General features: G+C 35.3%; 2 protein-coding genes across 2 annotated transcripts; one reads left to right on the forward strand and one right to left on the reverse strand.

Moving 5' to 3' along the window:
• The first annotated feature begins 506 nt into the window (after window positions 1–506).
• LOC114259439 (uncharacterized) lies at window positions 507–6,130 on the forward strand. Its single transcript, XM_082887828.1, has 5 exons — window positions 507–1,544; window positions 1,692–1,750; window positions 2,032–2,160; window positions 3,520–3,655; window positions 5,265–6,130. Exons 1-5 carry the CDS (start codon window positions 867–869, stop codon window positions 5,550–5,552), a joined length of 1,290 nt encoding a protein of 429 aa, XP_082743954.1. The 5' UTR covers window positions 507–866; the 3' UTR covers window positions 5,553–6,130.
• A 3,470-nt stretch (window positions 6,131–9,600) lies between these two features.
• LOC114259440 (THO complex subunit 4D) lies at window positions 9,601–18,198 on the reverse strand. Its single transcript, XM_028199457.2, has 7 exons — window positions 17,966–18,198; window positions 16,354–16,595; window positions 15,046–15,189; window positions 14,889–14,957; window positions 11,800–11,984; window positions 11,027–11,074; window positions 9,601–9,942 (listed from the first exon to the last, which is right to left on the reverse strand). The coding sequence occupies exons 2-7, from the start codon at window positions 16,552–16,554 to the stop codon at window positions 9,774–9,776; spliced, it is 816 nt and encodes a 271-aa protein (XP_028055258.2). The 5' UTR covers window positions 16,555–16,595; window positions 17,966–18,198; the 3' UTR covers window positions 9,601–9,773.
• Window positions 18,199–20,692: the final 2,494 nt, after the last annotated feature.

Below are 20,692 nucleotides of genomic sequence, written 5' to 3' on the forward strand. Positions count from 1 at the left end.
GAGAGACTTGTCAAGAACTCTAAAAAAGAGAGAATTTAAAGATTACTCAGAACCAACCCAGAAACAAAAACTGGTCTTCTTCAAGGCCCATCACATCCATGGGACAGGACACGAAGCGTGTGGTTGAAAAAAGAGAAGAAACATTTTTTTCTCACTCTGCTTTAAGACCCATTGCTTTAAGGGGAGGACAATGAAAGGAGGAAGAGAGAAGCGGTGTGGGCGGCAGACGGCGAGGACGAAGGAGGCAACGAATCGTTGAGAATGGGCGGGCGACGACTGGGAGACCTCCAGCGAGGGACGCTATGCCGGAGTGGGGTTAAGTTTAGGAAATGGGTTGGTGATAGAAGTGAAATCCAGAACAAACGAAAGAAATTTGAAATTTTTTTTATTTTATTTTTCAAAATACTCACCAAAACGACGTCATTTTGGTAAGTTTAATTCTCAGCCGTTGAATTAACCACTCTAGAAAATCACTCTAGAGAATTAAACTCTAGAGGATCCTTACGCTCTATAATCACCTTTGGATCACTTTCCGAAATACTCCTCAACACAGCGAAGAATCGAAATGAGTAAAATAACCACGAATCTCTCTCTTTCTCTCTAACAGAGCAAAGTACTAGCAGCAAATACCCTCTGCATGACGCCAACAAGCCTCTTCAAGCTCTTCCCCCACCACCACCACCGCCACCGCCACCGCCACGCCACAGCTAACCACCTCCCTCCTAATGAACAACTTCTTGACTCTTCCACCCTCTCTCTCTCTCTCTCTACGGCTGTGTTTTTCATTCGCTTTTCAAATCTCCTCCCAAGTTGCCAGTGTTTCAAATCTCCTCCCAAGTTCCCAAGCAAACACTGGGTAAAAGGCAATGTGCCTGCAGCTGCTGGGTTGCCTCCAGTGGGCGTGCAAGCGTTGCACCTACATCGGGTCCTACGACAGCGCCACCTGGCCCCCTGCCACCGCCGAGGAGTTCGAGGCAGTCCCCCGCATCTGCCGCCTCATTCTCGCTGTCTACGAGGACGACCTCCGCCACCCCCAATTCCCTCCATCCGGCGGCTACCGCCTCAACCCCGACTGTGTCATCAAGCGCCTCACCTACCAGCAGACTCACGGCAACGCCCCTCCCTACATCATCTACCTCGACCACCACCACCGCGAGATTGTTCTCGCCATCCGTGGCCTCAATTTGATCAAAGAGAGCGACTACAAGCTCCTTCTTGACAACGGCTTGGGTATGCAGATGTTCGACGGAGGGTTCGTCCACCACGGCCTTTTGAAATCTGCAATTTGGTTGCTCAACAAGGAATCGGAGACTCTGAAGCGATTGTGGCTTGAAAATGGGTCCTCATACAGGATTATTTTTGCGGGACACTCATTGGGGGCAGGGGTGGCAGCGTTGTTGACGGTGATCGTGGTGAACCACCGGAAGGAGCTTGGTGGTATTCCCAGAGATACCGTCCACTGCTATGCCGTAGCTCCTGCAAGGTGTATGTCTCTCAATTTGGCTGTCAAGTATGCCGATATTATACATTCTGTCATTTTGCAGGTCAGGAATTTGCTTGATGGAGACTCTTGTTAGTTTACTTTCATCTTAAATATAATGTTTTTGGAGCCTGCCTGCCTGCATGTCATCCATAAATTTTGTTCCAATTTAGTGAACTAACCATGCCACCTCAATTTAATGTTTTTCCAGGATGATTTCTTCCCTAGAACACCAAACCCCTTGGAAGATATTTTTAAATTTATCTTATGGTGAGTTGTGTTCCTTTTATATATGATATAACATTAATGCTGTGTTTGGTTGGGGGATTTGAGAAGAGATTTGAAAAGGAAAATGGAAAAGATAGGTGAAATGTGAATAAAATATGCCTATATTTCACCTAGTTTCACACACCTTTTCCCTTTCCCTTTCCCTTTCTAAATCTCTCACCAAACACAGCGTAAGACTGTTTGAATCTTTTGTTTACTTTTTGGGATTTTCTACCTTGTTTGTTATTATCTCTTAAACCGGGCATTAATAATGCTTTGGACAGCTTGCCCTGCTTATTGTTTGCGGTTTGCTTGAGGGATACCTTCATACCGGCAGGTAGGAAGTTTAGAGATCCTACAAGACTGTATGCACCTGGAAGAACATATCATATTGTTGAAAGGAAATTTTGCAGGTAAATCAGAACCATTGGTAATCTTATTAGGATTATTATAGGATTTATCAAAAATTACCTTGCTTAGCTCCCCAAATAATGACAAATCTCATAATTGATTCACATTGCAGCTGCCTTTTTTCTCTGCACAGAACTGCATTTCAGTTATAAGTGGACACATTATTGCTGCTTCCTTTTGGCAGTTTGTAATTCAGTTGAAGTGCAACTGTAAAACTTGCCTAGATCTGCCACTCTAGAGTGTCAGTTTGTCAGCCATACCCTATTTCAATCCTATGGAAAGAGACATACTGATTTAAAATTGTGAGAAGGCCAATTTTAATTCATATTGTCCCTCTCTTGACATCTTATGCAAACCAACGCAACTCACAGAGAACTAGACATTCAAATCAGAAAAGAGTCTCCACTTGGTTAAAAATGGAGATAATGCCTGATCGTCATCATCACGTAGACTCAAGGGCTAAGGTACAAAGCGGGAAGATGTTAGGCACCCGTTTTTGCCCAACCAAATATTGGCCTCTACTTGGTATGGTATCTATTGTTTCTAAAGATAAGCATAAAATAAGCCCAAAAAGGAAAACAACACATCATAAACATGCAATGATAGGCTAGGAAACCTTCATAGTTTAACTTTCCAAAAATAATTTAAGAAACTTCTCTTATTTAAACTTTCTAAAAATGGTAACTTTCCAAAAAGTTGATTTAAGAAACTTCCCAAACAAATTAAGACACTTTCCAAGATCTTCCATGAAAATTAAAGAAAGTGCCCCCAAATTAGAGTTTAGATAGGAAAGGCCATGAAAAACTAAAAGAGTTCTTAGCCCTATCAAAGCAATTGCAAACAAGGCAAATCGCAATCAAACATCACAAATGTCATGACTAATGGTAAATAAAAACAAGTTCATAAATTCTAACTACCATACAAGAATTTGAGAGGCAATATTTTACGTGATCAAATTTGGAATTTATATTAGTGATAAGTATTTTTCTTCTATCTAGGTTAGTGATAATGAGCATTATACAATCTGAGTTATGCCTAGTATGTAGAAGAATTCCTCATGGCAATTCCTTTTCTCAGTATGGCCATATAAATCCAGATCAAATGCTGGTAGTGGCCAATACACCTTAATTTTGTATTTTGGAAAATTTCCTATTATTTGCTTAAGAATGTTCAATGACTGAAAAAATCCTCTATCATAAATAGGTTTCCTGTACTCGAAGTCAATTGTCATGTAATTTCAGTGCTTAAGAAGCTCTTTTTTTTTTTCTTCTTTTTTTTCTTAAGATGTTTGTTTGAAATTTGCTAGCAAAAATAGTTGTGCTTGCTCTGAAACTAAGACCTCCGTTGCTTCTTGCACACAGATGTGGGAGATATCCTCCAGAGGTTAAAACTGCCATACCAGTAGATGGAAGATTTGAACATATTGTCTTATCATGCAATGCCGCATCTGATCATGCAATTATTTGGATAGAAAGAGAAGCAGAGAAGGCTCTTGAAGTAAGTAGAAATCAATTTTACTCTTTGGTTGTTTGGCCATATTCTTTTTATCATATACATAAGGTGTATTTTTATACACACAAAAGATTGTTTCTGTTTTTTTTTTTTTGCTGCGGGGGGTTGCATCCCTTGTCTCACCATGGACCTTAGACACTCTCATTGCTGAATGGAACTCAATCAAAATCCCAAAGATTATCACAGACAGCAATTTGACAAATTTCTGTCTCTTGTAATTGCTCGTTTGAGAATTGACTTTTTTTAGTGGCTTTTTGGCTTCTTACAAAAGGACGTGCAAAAAAGTAGAGAGAATAATTTGACATCTTATAGTGGCTTTTTGGCTAAAATGTTTGGTTCCCAAACATGGCAGATACACTCTCCTCTTTGGAATGGAACTGCTTGTGTTGAACTCTTTGCCTTCTCCGTAATGCTAATCAAATCCTCTGGTTGTCATTTATGATTAAAATTTTAAAAAAAATTGGTAGGCCATAATTACCTTTTGATATGGTCTTTTTAGTGCTTTTCCCTTGGATGTTTGTCGTGTCAAACAAATTTGTGAATAGTGTTGTGATATTTGTCAGAGTTTTTCGGAAGCATTTTAACTGGCTTTGCTGTTGATGGTTGCAATATGAATTTCATGCATCATGCTGTAAACCTATGTGTAATCAATTTTCCTGCATTTTATTATGGTACATCTGTCCATGTCGTTATATGTAATCAATTACTCTCTCTCTTTTTCTTTTTTCTTTTTTTATAATAGTTATATTTAAAAATAATAGTAAACAAGTTTTTGTTTTTTGGTGATTATTGTATCAGAGAAAAACTAACAAATATTAGCATATGAGGGAATATTTGTTGCTTTCAGCATAGGACGGCAAATTGGTTTTCCTGTGAGGCCTCTTTTATTTACTTGAACTACCATGGACAATAAACAAACTACCATAATGAACAAATTTTGCCCTTTTATTTGATATTTATTCTCTCTCTCTCTCTCTCTCTCTCTCTTTGCGTGCATGTTTGTGTCTATTTTTTTAAGGGTGTAAACATAAAACTCAGCCACGCATTGTTTTTGATTTCTTATTTCTTTCTCCCTTTCTTTTTTTCTCCTTGGGGAAAATAAAGGGGGGAGGCCAAGCTTCTTATTTCTTTGGTTTTTCCCTTTTGTTGGGGAAATGAAAAGCAGCACCGGGGGAGGGAAAATGGTTCAATCTAGAGATCCCCAACGCAATACACTTCAGCTGTTTTTATAAAACAATATAATGTGTTCATTTGCATTCCAGTGGATTTTGAGTTAAAGCTATTTGCTAAGGACTGCTTTAAGATTCTTAGCTATGAAATATATATATTTTTTTGATACATATTCGTAGCTATAAAATATCTGGCTCTTAACAAATTTCTGTTGGCATTTGAAAGATTCTACACAGTAGCATAGATGTGCATGAATGACTTTTGTTTTTAAGCATATGCATATGCATAAATCATCAAATTAGTAAAAGTAATTTTTATCTAAGGCCACCTTATACCGTGATTGGTCGTGGATGTTATAGGTAAGCAAAGTGTTTACAAATGTTTTGATGAAAAATTTACCAGTTGAACTTATACATTAACACAGAGAATGAGGGAGAATCATTATGAGACGACGACAGCAGCTCCAAGAGTACCAAAAATGGAGAGGTTGCGGACGATAGAAAAAGAACACAAGGACGCTTTGGAAAGAGCTGTTAGTTTGAACATACCTCATGCTGCAACTACCCATGCAGAGGAATCCAAAGAAGGTGGAGATGGGGATGATGCTGAGTCTTTGGAGAATGAGATGAAAGCTAAGTCGATGTCCAGTGGTGGAAGAACTAAATGGGAAATGGTGGTTGAGAAGAAGCTTTTCAAGAAGAATGAATCCTGAGAACTACTGAAGAAGAAAGATACAGATCCACAGTTGCTTCAAATTAACTAGTCTTTTCTCGCTCAAGGTCTTTATTGTTTATCGAAAATTTATGCAGTAGAGGTTAGATCTTCTACAAGAGTATTTTGCTCCTGATTCTTTTGTTGTCATATATTCATTTTTCAGTGGTGATACATACCACTAAAAAGAGAGCATTAAGCCAGCTTTAATGAGCTGGCAGTGCAGGAAATAAAAAAAAAAAAGAAAAAACAGAGAGCAAAACATCAAATCAATTGGAGCTACAGTGTGTTTAGAGCTATTAGAGCTCATTGTTTTAGAGCTCTTAAACAATTTTCTTCATTTTTTCATGCCTACAGCTTCTACATTATCTGCAAAAAGTATTGACATTGGCAGAATTATGTTCAACCCTGGGTTCCGTACTCATGAGGGGTAGTTTTACATTTTAAATTGCAGAGAACTACAGCAGGATGCTAATGTTTTTGATCTGTTTTGTAAAGAATCTGTATTTAGTTTACCAACAAAAAAAAAAAAAGGATCTGTATTTATATTATATTATTTGATTTTACTTGCTGTCATCATTTTGTCTGCATTTGCTATTTTTAGTAATACTAGACATCTTAAAATATTACTTGTAAATTTATCTACACTAGTGCGGCAGGGTATTGGGTCTTCAGCATCTCCAATGATTTGCTAAACTTATTGGTAGTGTCAGTATTAGTTGACATGTGACAGGTAATTAACTTGGGTGTAATTTTTGTGTCAAAAATGTTTTAGAGCATTAAAATAAAAGCTCTAATGGAGCTCTAAGGTATAGTAAGTTTCATGTGATGTGATATTTTTATTTATTTTTTTATTGTCAAGTGTATAAAGCTCTGTTTAGAGCTTCATGTTGCCACCAACACTAATGTTAGGATAGAAGCTAATTATAGAGAGCAAGATAACACAGTGGATAGAGAAAGATGGAGGAGGGAGATAGAATGGCTTGCCGGAGGAGTTGCCAGTCTCCTGGCAGAGATCTCTCATCAACATTAACAAGAAGAAAGAGAGAGAGTGAGTTCCAAATTATTTTTTTTAATTTCTTTTTATTTCGTCTATACATCTACTTTTTCCATCTCAATTTGTTTGCCCATTATGGAAAATAGTAACTTATAAAGGAGATATGTAATTATTATATGAAAAATGCTTCGGACCCCCACTGGGGGTCGACCCACAGTGAGGTGGCACGCCGTGATTGGATAAAAAAAAAACTGTTTTATTTATTTATTTATTTTTTTTGAGTTTCAGCCAGTGGGGGCTCGCCAACTCAGTGGGGATGCGACCCCCACTGGGGGTCTGCAGCAAGATTGTTATTATATTTAATTTAAATTTTAAAATATTTTTTTTACTATTGTCCTTTTATTTGAATTTTAAAATGTGTTTATAATGATTTATAGGGGGGTAATTTTGAAAATCTAACAAAATTTAGTATCTCAAAGTAGAAAGTGGACAAACGTTTTGGGACATATTAAAATGAAAAGATAGACTAATAAAATGGGACGGATAGAGTATATATACATGTAAAAAAGTTTGTTAAATGTGTTATATAAATTTCACTTAATACATATATTAACTATACTATTGAAATACACATTTACTCTCTAAATTAAAAAACACTTAATATATACAAATAGATATTACTTTTTATCATATAACACATTTAACAAACTTTTTTAACTTCACCATTAGAGATGCTCTAGTTAATTAATCTTAAACAAATTAACAACTAACATTAAACAATTCACTTCATCATTAGAAATAAATTTGGAGGTGATGTTACAAGGGTTTTAAACATTGGTGAATTCCCCAAAGACAACTTCATCATTAGGTGCCTTTAGGATGGAGCTTGAGCACCACTAAGCACATCTCCAATGCTATTAGGTGTTTTACCTATCTAAAAAATATTATAATGTATATATTTTATTTTGCCTATTATTTTTTTATGCTTTCACTCTAATCTTGCTTTTTAATTTGTGTTATTCATCCAAATATTACTCACTTACAAAATGTCACAGTAACAAAGATAGAGGAAAAAGATCATAAGGGTCAAATAATTTTTTACCTTAACTTTTGAAATTAGTTACATTTAGCTAGTGAATGTAAATTTGGACAAAAATACCTACTTATATGCCTAGTGTATTGGAATTAAAAAAAATAAGTCATACCATAGACATTTTAACTAACGAACATTATATATCTTGTGGGTTGAAAATACACACTATTCTCTATTTTAACTATCTAAAATACTAAAAACAAATATTTCCTTTAGCTAGCATTTACTCCATGGTTTGTGGAGTCTCTATGCTTTTCAAATGTACTTCAACTTCAAATGTTAAACAGCTAGAAAGCTTTGAAAGGATGAGTCCAAAAAATAAAATAAAAAATTGACTTCCTGTTGAAGGACGAAGGCCAATTAAAAGGGTAATACTAGAGATCTCAAAAATTTTATTAAAAGTTCTATCAAATGTCTCATATAAGTGTGGAATCCACGCAATGTGAGTCTTATGTGGACATCACATCCATATGAGACATAAGTCTAACATTTTTGCAACTAAAATGCCTAATTTGAGCTTTTTAAAGGAAAAAACTTGTTGAAGATGGTCCAAGTTCCAATCTTGGCATTTCCAAACGCAATTATTTAGGTTTTCCAAAGTCAAACCTCTCGTAAACACCACTATAATTATTCTAATTCTTTCCTTAAATACTAAAAGCATGGGGTTACCAAATTGCGAATCAAATCGTAAATCGTATTTTTAAAAAAATAAATCGTGAATCGTAAGATTCACAACACTATATATATATTTTTTATAAAAAATATATATACATATAAAATCACAAATATAATGCTTAAAATAAAAAAAAAAAAAATTGAATATAAATTTCATACATCATTGTTTCATTGATTTAAGAGGAAACTCCAAAAGTTTATAAAAAAAGTAACAATCATTGTTCTGTAACTTTTGTACAGTGTTTCCATATTAGGTTAGCCACTTTTTTTTGACCTTTTCATCACTATTGATTCACAAGAATATCTACAGAATTTAAAATAAATAAATAAATAAAATTTCACACACAAGAAAATAATAAACAACTAGACAATAATGACAAGTGAGAACCATTAATAGTGAATAAAGAATCAACAAAGAATCAAAATTAATCAAATAAGAACAAATATATAATTTCTATATAATATTATATATTAAAGGAGGATAGTGGTGTGGAGCCTTCCAGCAACATTAAAAAAATACCCATTACTTTAATGTTTTCTCACCCTCAAGAAGACCCCCACAAGGAGACTTTATGGTAAAAAAAAACTAACTCACACATTGATTTTTTGAATACCGAGAGAGAAGACAGTAGTGAGACCGACAATGAGTAGAAGAAGATAATTTCTAGCTATTTCTTTACACACCTCCAGATTTCTCACTGGTAGATTCAAAAATCCTCTTCTTCGACCAAGTTTGTCTCCTTTCTTTGATTCATCTCCCTCTCAGTCAAGCCCTAGCTTGAGTTTTTCATCTGTTCTTTGAATGATTTCTTCTATTTATTATTTCTTTTTCTTTTTTCCTTCCTTTCTATTTATTTTTTTATTTTTTATGAATTAAAGAGGTTAAACGACATGGTTTAACAAATCTGGACAGGGAAAAAAAAAAATGAAATTTAAATCTTAAGTATCGTATGTATCTTCTTACTTTGAATTGCATGATTCCATTAAATTTACGATTCAAGTACTCAATTCGAATCGTTCTATAAAAAAATCGTATTGAATTGTACGAACCATATCGCGAATTGAACCGTACGAACCATATTGCGAATTGTACTATTCAGACAACCATGACCAACAGAATGAAGCCACAGGGAAAAGAATGATCTACTAAGCCACCATGGGGAGACAATTCAAAGGGTGCCTTTTGAGCCACCCTTCAAACCTAGAGGATAGAAACATCCGTCTCCTCACGAAAATATCTAGTGAGTATTGTTCTTATACAAATAAGATTTGACCATACCACCATAATAATAAGATTTGTATATTATTATATCAAATAAAAAATGCAAAGCACCCATCATCCAACAAGGGAAACAAACCACTGAAAGCAGTCACCATCTGAAATTTTTGTACAGCCCAGCATTGCAAATACTATAACCAACATTATTTGCATTTCTGCAGAGACCTTAAAAGGTTCTTTATGTATGCATAGCGTCTGCATGATAGTTCTCCAGTTCCTTGTCAAGTTCATCATACGTCTTCTCTACAGCTTTCTTCCTCCCACCACCACCACGGCCTCGCCCACCAGTACGGCCACGGCCACGGCCACGGCCACGGCCATTCATCAAATCTCCACGGTTCCTCTGACTACAAAGAGACAAAGCAACATGTGAACTAAAGCCATGTATACGAGTTACAATTGATACACTAGAAATCATTTCCAGTAGGTAGACAAGGTATTAAAAACTTGGTTGTAAGTTCGAGAGCCTAAATGCAGCTATTCGGAGCAAATTATGCTAAAAAGTTATATACCCAATCTACCCCGGCCAGACCCCATCCAATGGTAACTAAATTGGGTGTACTTCACTTAACAGATATTACAGTGAGGGGAAAAAATGATGAACATGCAAGCATGCTAATCAAATAGAGGTTCTTACAGATACTAATTAATTCCGACTTTCACTTATACTTTTTCCGCTTATAATATCTAGGCAAGATGACTACCAAGAAAAATTGAGCTCATGAAAATTAAGTCACCAAAAAAAAAGATACCACAAGGGGTTACACTTTACAGCTTCCTAGAAGTATGGATCTTACGCTACAAACCAACGACACTTCCTAGAAGGGGTTACACTTTATACTTTTTCCACTTATAATATCTAGGCAAGATGACTACCAAGAAAAATTGAGCTCATGAAAATCAAGTCACCAAAAAAAAGATACCACAAGGGGTTACACTTTACAGCTTCCTAGAAGTATGGATCTTACGCTACAAACCAACGACACCTGTAAGTAAAAAAAATTAACAAGTCCAATGCTGGAGAGTATATAAAAAATAAATTCAACAAGCTACACACCCATGAACAAGTTTCAAATTGAGCAAACCAACACTCAGCTTAGCTTTAAACACCAGTTATTTAAACCCAAGCCAAACTAAACTTAAATCATCCCATTTTTGTTTAACCCAGGCCGGTACACTGCATGGAAAATGTGTAGAAAAGAACTTCTCATACTTCCAAAAAAAAAAAGTAGTTCATGTTCACATTCTTTCTCACATTCAATTCCATTAATATTATAGAATGTTATAAGGGCAGAAAAAAGAGTACTACAGCATTTAAAAACTTATTTACAACAGTCCAAGATAGCTCCAAAGAACATAGAAATATTATGCATACAGAGAGTTCTTCCATAAAAGGCACAGAAATAAGGAATTTGCTTAAAGAAGCCTTACCCATAATCGCGATTGACTGCAGCAGAGCCTCTAGCACGACTTCCTGGCCTGCAAGACATCAAAGTCTCAGTAGTGCAATTGCTACAACAGTAAATGCAGATTAATTAAAAAAAAATGTTAACAAATAAACAATAGCAGTTTGAGATAATAGGCATTCATCCCAAAGCACTCGGTTTATTGTTCCCTATACAAGAATAGAGACCATTGTAAAAAAAAATGGTCACAAATGAAACCGGGGTATCAATTTTTTTTTGTCAAAATCACCACTACTGTATACAAATTGATCTTTAAACAATAAATGTCAATTTTCCTGACTTGAACCTGAGAAGTTAGAAACAACAAACTGCAATATGTCTCCTGCAACTTAAAAGTTAAAACTACAGTAGAACATGAATTGTTGCTTACACCACAAAGATATGAACCTATTAGCTAAGCTTGAAGAGTGCTAAAACAAAGTTCACAGTAAACCACTGAGTTTGAATCAGTCCCTAACTCCCCTCAAGCAAGATAGGAAAATATTCAACAGCATGGATAATATCCTGAAGTTCTGAACCGTTGATCATCAGCCAAACAAGTGTTACTCAAACATCAGAGGGATGAGCTAGTCATTGACTTGCACCACTTAATTTTTTTCCCTTGTTTGTCGATGTTACATTTACCTGCTAGTTTGTAAATTTAAGCCCAACATAAATGACTGCCAAAAGAAAAAAAAAAAAAGGCTGGATAATGATAAAGAAAAAAACGAGAGAGAGAGAGGGAGAGAGAATACATACATCATAACAACTCTCCTCCTCCTATTTACACCTCCAACTACATTGACATGAGCCAAAACAGGAATCTCTGAGTGGGTGCCTATTATTTCAACCTTCATAGGTTTTCCGTCCAATTGTACACTGTTATATCGCTTTAGAGCTCTAAATGCATCACTTCTTCGGGCAAATACTACTTCAGCTGAACCCTGTAAATAAGTGAAGTTAGCACTATGCAACCCAGAGCAGTCATAGTTGTAAAACCACAAAGTCAAACTAAAATAATCATGTGACTGCAACACTGACATGATGTGTGTGTGTGTGTGTGTGTGAGAGAGAGAGAGAGAGAGAGAGAAGAAACCCATGATCGCCCAACTATGTAACTATCCCAACAGGGACAACCAAAGCATTTCCCACCAACAAACCAAATCCAGTAGGAAGAACAAGAAGAATGTAAAGCAACAGCAAGACACTAATGTCTGCACTATTTTTCATAAACAATACTTTGGCATGCACATTCAAAAAATCAGAGATGCATTTAGAAGACATGCCAAAAAAGTCCCATCTTCCGTAGTCCACCCACCAATTTGTTAATGTGTTGAAAAAATCAAATAATACCCCACAATTCACAACATCGTCATGGGAAACAAACCGTTCATCATGTCACCAAAAGGCATGCCTTTATTACTGATAAGAACATCAACAAGGCTAAACCTCAAGGTGGTGTATTGAGGGAAGAGTCACCAGGTTACAAGTGCCCCCCATGGGCACATCATCAAAAGTATTCCACTGGGTATATTAGAATATCTCAAGTGGGGTGCTAGAACATATGCTAAAGCCAAATTGCAGTAAGACTTCTCCAAAAACCTCTCCAATAGTATTCTGCCATTCTTCTTGCCAAATAATAGCATTGCCTAAATTTGGCAAAGTTTTTTCTCTCCATCTCTCATGATAGGACCCACAAACAACATTTCATTTGGTATTTTGTGAGAAATTGAAGGAATGACATTTACACCATTCGAGTAAAATTGCCTTATTACAGCATTATATGGCACTGTAGCATGCCAAAATTTGGTTGACATTTGCCATTTTGGTATCAACCACTAAAGATGCTCTTATATACACACACACACACACACAGTGGAAGCGCTGATAAGGATACGACTATACGACAAAACATATAAAAGTAAGATACGGATACGACAAAGGATACATTTGTAAATATATATATATATATGAATATAATTTTTAATAATATAGTATGCATAAAAATAAAATCAAAATAAGAGTTCATTTATTTAGTTAATATCAGATATTAATTCCATGCATGGCAAATCCAAAAGCAAGCTAAAGATATTTGTATAAAGCTAAAAATATTCAATGTCAACTCCTGCTTATTTCTCTTCTTCGAAGAGACCTACAGAGGCTAACGGTGCTGATTCATTTCTTTTCATATCTTTGTCTCCATAGCAGCTAAAGTTTCTTCTTTTTTTCTTCATTTGATCATTCTACAAGTATTAATGTAGCAAAATATGCTAGGTATTTTTTTGCTTGCATTAAATTTTGTAATTTTACACTTCGAACCCTATTAAAATCTTTAAAAAATTATGTTTTAGCTCCGGTTGTATCCTGGACATATCTTTCCCGTATCTTGAACATATCAATGCATCCTTCCCACATCCAAGACGTATCCAAAATTGAAAAGATAAAAAAATAATTTTAGGATACTCTTCGGTCGTATCTAATACGTGGCCTCATCTCTAGAAGCCCAGCTCGCAAGGCATCCCTCCCTCAGTAGGGTTCCAAACCTCGCCTTGCTCTTGTAACATGCTATGTTTCCCCTATCCATTCCCATGTAAAGGGTGAGGAGTCCCATGCGTCAGTTTGTGGATCGTGGTCTCAGGCACTAATCCCTACAGGTGCATTTGGCCATATCGGATGCATATCCGTATCTAATACATATCTGACACGCGTACATGAACTTTTTTGGAGTATCCATGCTTCATAGCATCTATGTAATAGAGAAATAGAAAGAAAAAGGGAAAAAGGGACAAAGGGAGAGAAGGAGAAAGAGTGACAGAGAGAGGCGATCTAAATCCTCATTTCCAACAAGATATAGAAGAAGAATAAGCGATATTTTACTCAGTTCTACCCGTGAGTGAAGATATGAAGCTAAGACAGATCTGACACCACTAAAATTCCATGCAATGCAGCATAATAATCTTCCAAAAGTAAATTCTGAGATTGGAGATGCATTCTAATGAATTTTTTTTGTTTTGTTGTGTAGCAATGCAAAATTTAAATTCCTGGGAGAAGATTTGCGCCAAGTCAACATTGAGTTCAAGCATATAGCCATTGTCTAACAAGTTCAATTTAAACAAATACATAAGTTTCCAAAGCATTAACTAGATAATGACAAGACATCTAGGAGAATCTGGTGTCACACGGTGACACAGGTACCTAGCTCCATTAAAATGACAACATGGAAGACACAATTCTCCATAATGTAAATACCAAAAAAGTGGGTATTACGTAAATAAGATGCATCCAAAAACTATATGATGGAGAATTGTTCACAGAGAGGTCAGTCAATGCAAAACGTTAACACTCAAATATATGGGAACTGGGTATGTGAAATTAGTTTGAATCCAATGGCAACCCAAACACTCTCGTTTACTACTGCTACCTCAATTATGTTTTTACAACTTTGTACTTTTTCCGTATTTTGATGGCATTTTAAGTTCATGTGGAATAAGAATTCACCCCAAAAATTATTATGTGCATAAGCTTCTCTCAGGTCCCTTAGCAAATGCCGACATGCTTTCTTAACTCCATTGGATCATCTCTCCATTCACTTTATAGCATGCCTACTTGATCACGCAGATATGCTAACAGGCGTAAAAGGGCAACAAAACCGCCTCAGCATTTACCATACATAATGTACACTCATGAATAGCTTGCATCCTCTCCTCAGCACCCCCCAAAGAAAACCCAAGAAGAAAAATGAAAAATGCATTTTGACCAAACAAAGAGAAACAGTATCCAAAACTTAAGCATTTAACAAGTCATACTAGAACAGAATAATAGCATACATACTAAGCTTGAACACTTACACTTGAGCGACCATTTTTGTCATAATGAACTGCATATCGTTTCAGTTTTCCAATCTCAGAGAAAAGTTCCTGAGTTGCAAGGCAATTTCCAAAACAGAACTTAAGAAATCCATTACAAAGACACATCTACTCCAAAAATGTATGGACAAAATTGTACCCTTATATCTTCATTGGTCACTCCAATGTCCAAGTTTGAAACAAATAACTTTGTGCCATTTTCAACTCCAGTTAACCCAGCAGCTCTAAGGCTGTCTTCGAACAAATCATGCCGCCATGGAAAACTCTTCGCTCCACGGAAAGACTGATGCAAGCATATAGAAAAAGCAATCCAGATTTGGAAATGTCAGCATAGGACCATAAAGTACAATAATTTACCATTCTTCAACAGTAAATCAGATATCAGCAAAAACTTCCATGACATCGGCAGCAGATTTCAGACATGTTGAAGTGCTCAACAATGAAGTAATCTAATATCAAGGAAAAACTGAGCTACATAATGCGGATTCTAGATGAGAGTAGAGGATTTGACCCACTGCATATAAACAAGCACTATGCTACAGGTGAGCTCCAGCTCTGAAGTTCAGCGAAGGAAGCTCCTTTGCTTAAAAGGCCATGATCTTAGGTAGTAACTGAGAATCTTTCTCCAAAGAAATTCCACATACAGCAAGAGGATCCACCATAAACTCTCAGTCTAGACAACCAGTAATCACGGACTAAAGTAATTGTGACTAAATAGTAAGGATTAGGGAACGTGTAGAAATTGGAACCCCACTAGTAGTTTGGGAATGTTATACTGGCGAGAGCTCAACCTCGAATGCTCAATTATTGAAGCTCCTTTGCGAAAAAATGCTGTGAAGTAGCAATATAACTCAATGAGGATTGAACTTTCCAACATATACGAATGAGATCCATCACAAACCCACGATTACGAACAAACCATATGAAGATATCATGGTACAAGTACACTGTAAGACAACAGTGTTTCTTGTGACTGAACCAAAGTGAGCTTCTCCATGACCAAAAAATAATATCACAGATGCTCTCAAGTTTAGGTTTCTAAATAAATTAATTAGAGAACCATAGAATTTTGAACCCCACAAGTTGTTAGGAAATGTTATATTGGCGAGGGCTCAAATTCGTAAGTTAAATTATTGATGCTTCTTTGCAAAAAAAAATGCTATGAAGTAGCACTATAACTCAATGATGCCACCATATATGAATGAGATCCATCGCAAACCCACAATTAGAAACAAACTGAGAAGATATCATGATACACGCACACTGTAAGACGACAGCACTCTTCTCATGGCCAAGCCAAACTGAGCTTCCCTGTGACCAAAAATAATGTCACAAATCATCTCAAGTTCGGGTTTTTAAAACAGTATTAGAGATCCTTGTGTTTTGGTTTCTATAGCATATGAGATTTGCTAGCAAATGAATAAGACATCCATGGTTTCAAGCTTGCCTTGGCAATGGCATTAGATGATGGCTGAGCATTCACCCTGAGTGGACCTCTGTGTGGTCCTCTGTGCGGTGCCCCTGTCATTCCACCTTTGAATGACCCTCCTAGTCCTTGACCATGTCGGGCCCTACCTTGTCCTCTACCTCTCCCGCTATTGCGCATGTGATTTATCATGTCATCAAGAAACATATCCGAAGAGGGCATTTAAATGCAGATTACACAAACCTCTTCCAAAGAAAGTAGACCTGTCAAATAACCAAAATGAAGTAAGTAAACACCTATGAATGGGCAATACTGTCTTGGAGAGGGCTAGGAACAAAACATCTCCCATTCTCTCATGTATCAAAATTTCAATACCATCAAAAACATTGAAACAGAACAGTTAATGCAACACAAGACCTAATGTGTTTTTGCATCTGCGTAACTGATGACATTTATTTACATAGTAAAATGCAGTATGATTATATATATATATATATATATATGTATAGGAGGAATATTGATATTAAAAATAAAAAATAAAAAGAGACCCTTTTTAAAGCAAACAATGTTAGTCAACTTAATGGATAGTTGATCCATAAAAATCCTTTATGCTCTATTTGGTTCATTGGAATGAGATGGAATGGAATGGAATGGTGATTCCTTTTGTAGGAAAGGATTATTCCCTTAACAAAGTGAACACAGTGAAAGATGATTCTATTTGTAAGGCATTTGTCATTATATTTTTAGTCTAACCAAACATATAAATGAATATTTTGATTATGATAGAATGGTCATTCCATTCCGATTCATTCCAATGAACCAAACCAAACACTACCTTAGTACCATAGGCATGATTAGTGATTGCCTAGAAACCTTTAATGACTATGTCCCATATTCCCATATACGAATCGGACAGAAAAATGCATTAAAAACACCATTTTTAACAAGACAAAATGTCATCCATAAAGGTCATGAGGTAAAAACGCATAACTTAATGATGCCAACAGCTGACAATCACACGCAGATGAAAAACTTTTTATGCATGCAATTCTAAAAGAAATTTGCTTGTTCAGGAAAACAGAATAAAGGAGGAAAAATGAAAAAGAAAGCTTGTACATCATGCCAATCTTGAGAAATCAAAAACAATTTCCCTGAACAAAATTGCTTAATATTTCCAAAAGGATAAGCAGCTACCGGTTTGTACAAATTAATTTCTTAGAACAAAAACAACAATCTCAATCCTTTCATCAAATTAAGAGAGGGTTATTTTTTTTATTTTTTATTTTATCAAATTGATAACTCATCAAATTTGAGTTTGATGAAAATTTAGATTATGAAGCATTGAAGATGATATTTTTTTTCATCAAATTTGATGAAAAGGGAAATTTGGTATAAGAGGGGAATTTTCAAAAAGATTTTAAGGAAAATTTGATGAAAGATTAGAGTAGGTCATATCAAATCAAATTGTTCACTCAAATTTGGAATCAAATTAGACAAAAAAATAGTTGAAGGGTTAGAGATGATTTTGTATAATGAATCTACAACACAGAAACATCACACAGACGATAAATATTTGAACACGTATACAAAAACTATATGTACATACATATAGAGGCGAAGGAGAACAAAGTACCTAGAGATGATCTGCGATATGCAATAACAAATCTGCGATCTCTCTGTAAGAAGGGAGGAGAGAGAGGAGAGAGAGGAGCTTCAAATGGGAACTTCCTTTGGGGCTTGCGAAGAAGAGAAAACGAAGATGCTTTTTTTGATGAGATGACTCGAATTTTTGTCTTTTATTTATGGGTCTGATTTTGTTTATTTAACTTTTGGTCAACGTCCGTAAGTTTAATTTGTTATTTGATTAATAAAATTTGTTAGTAAAGTTGGTTGCAGCTGAGTTCGTCCTTTTCGAAGACGTTTAGGTAGTGTGCGGCAGAGTTTTCTAAATGTGATTTGAGAATATGAATTGAATTTTAAATTTGTGTGTTGTGAAATTATAATTTGAATATAAAAAATTTGTTTGATAAAGAGTTTTGATTTGAGTGGAAAATTATTGATGTGACATTTAAAATTTGATATAAAAATTTACAACTCATACAACTCAAAATTATTTTAAAGCACATAAAAAATTTTAAAAATTTCAGAAAATATTTTTTTCGATTATATATCAATTGCAAAAAAAAAAAAAATCACTATTTCGGTCAACCGACCGGCTGGACGTCCCGTTTTGAAAAAAAAAAATTGAAACACGCGCTTGGTTTTGATAGAACAGACAGAGCGTTCTGCAGAGCTGTGGAAAATTAATTCCACAACTCCATCCAAATAACATACTCAAACTACCACGTTGAATCACATTTTGAAATCACAACCAAACAAAGGGTTAATTTTTTTCGGATACTATAGTCTTATAGTTTGGATTCTCGTAATTTTGAATTTGATTTCATAAGTATAATGTGAAATAGAAAAAAATATAAATGAGAGTTCAAATTTGACAAATCTTTGAAAAATCTATTTCTCATTAGAGATGTCAAAAATGAACTGCATTGCTAGATTTTAGAATCGCCACCTAAATATTTTTGAAAAATTTAGAAAACACGTGACTCGTGCCAAAGGCCACTTGTCAATCATAACCAAATTGTTTTGACTCAGAAACTTAGGTATAAGAGGAGACTGTTATGAATTGAGCGCCCCACTCACCTGATCAAAGATTGGTTTCTACTAATCATGATGTGATTTTTATGTACATTATATGTTTTTTTTTTATTTATTATTAATGCTAACTTACTATGTGAGACACACAAGTATAGACTACGTCACCCACTTTGGAATGCTTTAATTTTATATTTGTTTGAAAAGAGTTTTGAATTTACTTTTTGAAAAAGTAAGCTTATATGTACATTAATCGAAATCATCCCAATTTAAGAGAAATAGCCTTCATCCACAGGGATTTAGAGAGTTATTCCAAATAAGTACTTAGTCTCATGGTAGTATACTTGATATGACAATACAAACACACATGCAATATGCTAAAGTAAGAAATGCTCACATAGTACTCAACCAAGACAAGCCAAAGAAAAGGAAATAATTAAAAAAATGCATGCTTTAATATGCAAGGTGACTAGTGCAACTGACACAAAATGAAACCATCGAATTTAGCTTCTTACCATGACATATGGATCAATTTAAGGCATATTGTAGCGCATGTATTCAATTAAGTAGGAAATGACAATAATATTAGAATGATGAACTGAACTCTATGTATGTAAAAATGGATACAAGTCATGGTAATGATATGAAACCAAAAATATGATGCTACCACGATAAGCATATAAATAAAAGGGAGAAGAGAGTCTGAATGAATGTCCTAATTAACTAATTATTACAAACACCAAATGAATTAACTATATTAACTAGCTATTACAAATTCAAATGAAGCCAACTAATTAATTACACATATTAAATATTAAAGCACTAAGTTAAAGGATGAGAACAGGAGATGAGGAGCCACATGCACACAATTGAGAACAACCTCCCAGAAACCTCTCTCTTTGTTGCCAGAATCTGCTCTGTTTGCAGTAAAAAATTTATTCTGTTCTGGCCTCAGGTTTTGCTATGTTCTGCTACAAAAATGCCACTGCATGTACAAAGTAGGTGGTTGGCCAGCCTTGAAAAGTAGTCGGTCGTACAGAATGGTGGCCGGCCGGTCACTGTTTTCTGGGAATTACCCTGCTGCAACAGAGCTAAAACAGAGCAAAAACAGAGTGTTTCTAGGAGATGTTTGTCCTCTCTACCCTCTTTATCATGAAGATGATCAAAGGAGAAGTAGATTTGTTTATCAAATCATCAATTGTTACAAAGTTGTTGCGTGATGATCTTAGAACCGATAGGACAAAAGCTCAATAAAAGAAAATGAAAGACCAACAACACTTCCTCCCTATCATAGAGTTACCTCAAGGGAAGAAGTGTACATTGTTTCTTGAATCATTGAACATCACTAAAGAGTATGCAATGAGTCAAGACGCAATAGGTTCAATATAACGTTCGATTGAACCTAACTCAATTTTATTACCTTTTTTACCTCTTTTTACTCCAATTTTATTAGTCATTTTTCATTACTTTTCTATTTTTTTTTTCTTCATTTTTGTCATGTAGATTACGTCCACTAAGTCCAAAAAGCAATAAAGAGTATCAAGCATTGCTTAATTCGAGAAATAAGATTTTCAAGCCCTTTTCTACAGGGGAAATTATAAAGGAGGAATCAAACTCATTTATGAGCAATAATGAATTCGGAGTCAAACCCGAAAAGGGGTGATAATGATCTTAAATCCAAACCCGATAACAAGTTATAATGAAACCT

This window comes from Camellia sinensis, chromosome 1 (assembly GCF_055761805.1).
Source record: "Camellia sinensis isolate YWXY chromosome 1, ASM5576180v1, whole genome shotgun sequence".
Taxonomy (NCBI): domain Eukaryota; kingdom Viridiplantae; phylum Streptophyta; class Magnoliopsida; order Ericales; family Theaceae; genus Camellia; species Camellia sinensis.